Source organism: Oratosquilla oratoria, chromosome 44, assembly GCF_046742065.1.
Source record: "Oratosquilla oratoria isolate Oo_2021 chromosome 44, ASM4674206v1, whole genome shotgun sequence".
NCBI classification, from domain to species: domain Eukaryota; kingdom Metazoa; phylum Arthropoda; class Malacostraca; order Stomatopoda; family Squillidae; genus Oratosquilla; species Oratosquilla oratoria.
The window spans coordinates 9,159,096-9,163,786 of record NC_134820.1 but is presented as its reverse complement, the minus strand read 5'-3'; the positions used below and the strand labels follow the sequence as shown (position 1 = coordinate 9,163,786).

The window sequence follows — 4,691 nt, the reverse complement described above, 5'->3', positions numbered from 1 at the left end:
TTGTTAAATCATCAGGAAACGCCATCAAATGATATAGTTTAATTTACTGTATAATTATATGTCAGTTATATGTCAATTTATTATTATTTACTATTTACTTGTTTGTTTATTATTTAACTATACCTATGCATTTATTTATGTATTTTATTTGTTATTTACATTATTATAGTTTTTATTTATTATTAATATGATTTTTTTTCGCATCCGACCTAGATATGGAACAAAAGGTCTCCTGTCGGCATGCTCCGTCTTTGCAATCCTTTGTAATCCTTTGTATTCATTGTATTAGTATGTAGTACATGTCAATAGTAATAAATCTCTACAATAAAATATTGGATAATTATATTACTTTTATTTTAATCTCAATGGAGGGATTTTTTTTTATTTGTAATGGAGAGAAAATACTGCAACTTCCATAATCATATTAATTTATTTTGAAGCTATTCTTGGTGGGTATCCAACTTCCTATTGTATGGGAAGACCCAAACACATTTTTGTATATTTACAAGCACCTGGCTGCGCCAGCCACGGCTATGCCGTGGGTGCTTGGCCTGCGGCGATGCTCGCTTCGCTCGTGGGCGTTTCGCGCCCTAGGGCTACGCCCTCTTGCTATACATTTTTAAAAGGTCAAAATAGAATATGAGTGATAAAAATAATGTGTTTTATTAGTCATCTTTAACTTCTTCAACTTAAGGCCGCCGGCACTACTTCTTAGTAGGAGAAGATTCTCACTCGTCGTCGTCGCTGCACCTCTTGTTGCTCTCAGTGGTGGTATCTCTGTTCTCTTTTAGCATCTTTTTGACCTCTTCTATTTTTTGGTTAACTTCCTCGATTTTCTCTTCCAACTCCTCCTTGATAGAGATAGAGAAACTGGAGGCAGGGTCGACCTCTTCTTCTCTTTCGTAGCACAAATCGTACGACGCGGGCAGCAACATATTTACGGCTTCCTCTTCTGAGATCGTGTACACTTCTTTGGGTATCTCGACAATGCTTTGGTCAGGCTCTTCTTCGGCCAAAGCAACTTCTTGGTCGTCAGAAACTACGACCGCTTCAGGAGGTTTATCTTCTGAAAGATTCTCAACGAAAAGTTCTTTATACACGCAATTGCGTGGTAGTTTCATCCTGAAATCGTCGTTCACTTTTTCCTAGCCTGTGTATATGACGAGAGAATTCCACCTTGTAACTCTTGAGCAGGCGACATAAAGTTGTCCGTGGGCAAAGCACTGTGCAGAATCAAGCAATATTCCACACCTATCAAATGTCTGCCCTTGAGATTTGTTTATCGTCATCGCATAACTAAGCTTAACAGGGAATTGTTTCCGCTTGAATGGTATAGTGGTATCAGTAGACTCCAGAGTAATTCTCGGGAGTAAAACCTGTTCACCCCTGCGTGTACCGCCTAAGATCTTTCCGACTATGATATATATATATATATATATATATATTATATTAAGATTAGTCACTATTACTCTGGACCCATTACACAACTTGGGAGGGCATATATTCCTCATAACCATGATGACACTTCCTACTTTCAGTTTCAACATGTGAAGAGGGAGAGAGGGGCTCGTTATGGCATTGAAAACCGATGTCTGAATGTCCGTTAATTCTTCCATTGCAGTGTCAACACTCATGTACACTTTCTCTGGTTCTTCAGACTTATCGTAGACCATCAAGTTTATCCTGTCGACATCATCGTTTGTGGGGGAAATGGTAGCCCTCTTCTTGAAATATGAAGCATTCAGGTGATTTTCCTCTAAATTATCATAGACTTTGTCCACTAACTCTTTACGGGTCTCAACGACAATCCCAAACTTCTCGGGAAGTTTTACGGGTCCACTCTCCCCTCTCCCCAGAGCCAATAGATTTTTCGCAAATATCTTGTTCTCTGCGTCATCTGCCTTGAGTCTCACGTTACATGTTAGTTCCAACTTTAAAAGGTCGTCCCAGAAATAACCGGACTTTATACAGTATTCGAGCTCATCATTCATTCCTCCCCCTCTTATAACTGGAACACCCAAAATGTCCCGAAGGGAAACATCACACACGCACGCACACACACAATTTTACAAATATACTTTATTCTAACAGAAGACTGGTTTTCATATGCGAGAACGGGAAGTCCAGGAATGAGCTAAAACGCTCGACCAATCGCCTCATCCCAGTTATACACTTCTTAGACTCTCTTCATGGCGTATGTTGATGACAACCCGCCAGTGAGACGGGGGTCGCCGGAACGAGCTGTCTACGAACACCAAGAACTTCGAGATCTTTGAGACCTTCCAGAAGTTGGAGACCTTCCAGAACTTCGAGACCTTCGAGAACTTCGGCACTTTCGAGAACTTCGGCACTTTCGAGAACTTCGGCACCTTCGAGAGCTTCGGCACCTTCGAGAACTTCGGCACCTTCGAGAACTTCGACACCTTCGAGAACTTCGGCACCTTCGAGAACTTCGGCACCTTCGAGAACTTCGGCACCTTCGAGAACTTCGGCACCTTCGACAACTTCGGCGCCTTCGAGAACTTCGGCGCCTTCGAGAACTTTGGCACCTTCGAGAACTTCGGCACCTTCGACAATTTCGGCACTATTGAGAACTTCGAGAATCTCGACACCTTCGAGAACTTCGGCATGTTCGAGAACTTCGGCACCTTCGAGAACTTTGGCACCTTCGAGAACTCCGGCAGCTTCGAGAACTTTGATACCATGGCTTAACGATGATCGTTCTTGACTCAACGATGATCGTCCACGGCTCAACAATGATCGTCCATTGCAAAACGATGATCGTTCAGGGCTCAACGATGATCGTCCATGACTCAACGATGAGCGTCCATGGCCTAACGATGATCGTCCACGGCTCAACGATGATCATTCTTGACTCAACAACGTCCATGGCTCAACAATGATCGTTCTTGACTCAACGATGATCGTCCACGGCTCAACGATGATCGTCCATTGCTCAACGATGATCGTCCATTGCTCAACGATGATCGTCCATTGCTCAACGATCATCATCCACGGCTCAACGATGATCGTCCACGGCCCAACGATGATCGTCCATGGTTCAACGATGATCGTCCATGGCTCAACGATGATCGTCCACGGCTCAACGATGATCGTCCATGGCTCAACGATGATCGTTCTTGACTCAACGATGATCGTCCATGGCTCAACGATGATCGTCCATGGCTCAACGATGATCGTCCATGGCTCAACGATGATCGTCCATGGCTCAACGATGATCGTCCATTGCTCAACGATGATTGTCCATTGCTAAACGATCATCATCCACGGCTCAACGATGATCGTCCACGGCCCAACGATGATCATCCATGGCTCAACGATGATCGTCCATTGCTCAACGATGATCGTCCATGGCTCAACGATGATCGTCCATGGCTCAACGATGATCGTTCTTAACTCAACGATAATCGTCCATGGCTCAGCGATGATCGTCCATGGCTCAACGATGATCGTCCACGGCTCAACGATGATCGTCCATTGCTCAACGATGCTTGTCCATTGCTCAACGATCATCATCCACGGCTCAACGATGATCGTCCACGGCCCAACGATGATCATCCATGGCTCAACGATGATCGTCCATGGCTCAACGATGATCGTCCATTGCTCAACGATGATCGTCCATGGCTCAACGATGATCGTTCTTGACTCAACGATGATAGTCCATGGCTCAACGATGATCGTCCATTGCTCAACGATGATCGTCCACGGCTCAACGATGATCGTCCACGGCTCAACGATGATCGTCCATGGCTCAACAATGATCGTCCACGGCTCAACGATGATCGTTCATGGCCCAACAATGATCGTTCTTGACTCAACGATGATCGTCCACGGCCTAACGATGATCGTCCACGGCTTAACGATGATCGTCCACGGCTCAACGATGATCGTCCACGGCTCAACGATGATCGTCCATGGCCTAACGATGATCGTCCACGGCTCAACGATGATCTCCACGGCTCAACTATGATCGTCCAAGGCTGAACGATAATCATTCTTGACTAAACAACGTCCATGGCTCAACGATGATCGTCCATTGCTCAACGATGATCGTTCATGGCCCAACGATCATCATCCACGGCTAAACGATGATCGTCCACGGCCCAACGATGATCGTCCATGGCTCAACGATGATCGTCCACGGGTCAAGGATGATCGTCCATGGCTCAACGATGATCGTCCATGGCTCAACGATGATCGTCCACCTGCCAAGCGATGATGTAACCAATTTACCACCGGCCCGCCGCATCTCGGGAAATGACAGATTTTATTTTTATTAAGTATAAGAAACGATCTTGAAGAAAGATACACTTCGTAGGTCCAAGCGGATCTACGTTCACCTCACAACTAACCGGCTCCCCGCACGGTCGTGGTTTACGTACCACTTATTTGATGAAGTCAGCCTTGGTGAGGGAAGTCGACAGCTTTATCAATAATTATCTTATCGCTATATAAATTAAATATTTAAACATAATTTATGTTTTGAAATAATTGATTTTATTATGTAGTTGCTTCTTGTGATTTAATTTGTTTTGGGGTAAATTTGAGGATGTGGTGTATGTGTGCATTGAAAATAAGTTCCTGGCTACCTAGCCATTATCACACACTGTGCATGTGATGGTTGGTCGTCTAGAAAAGGCGTGGGTGTATTTTTGTTAGTATGTGTA

The 4,691-nt window shown here is 44.4% G+C and overlaps 1 protein-coding gene across 1 annotated transcript; it reads right to left on the bottom strand.

Moving 5' to 3' along the window:
- Positions 1 to 1,145: 1,145 nt before the first annotated feature.
- LOC143022270 (uncharacterized) lies at positions 1,146 to 1,991 on the bottom strand. The gene is made up of 2 exons (XM_076180413.1): positions 1,470 to 1,991; positions 1,146 to 1,322 (listed from the first exon to the last, which is right to left on the bottom strand). Exons 1-2 carry the CDS (start codon positions 1,989 to 1,991, stop codon positions 1,146 to 1,148), a joined length of 699 nt encoding a protein of 232 aa, XP_076036528.1.
- Between the last annotated feature and the right edge of the window lie 2,700 nt (positions 1,992 to 4,691).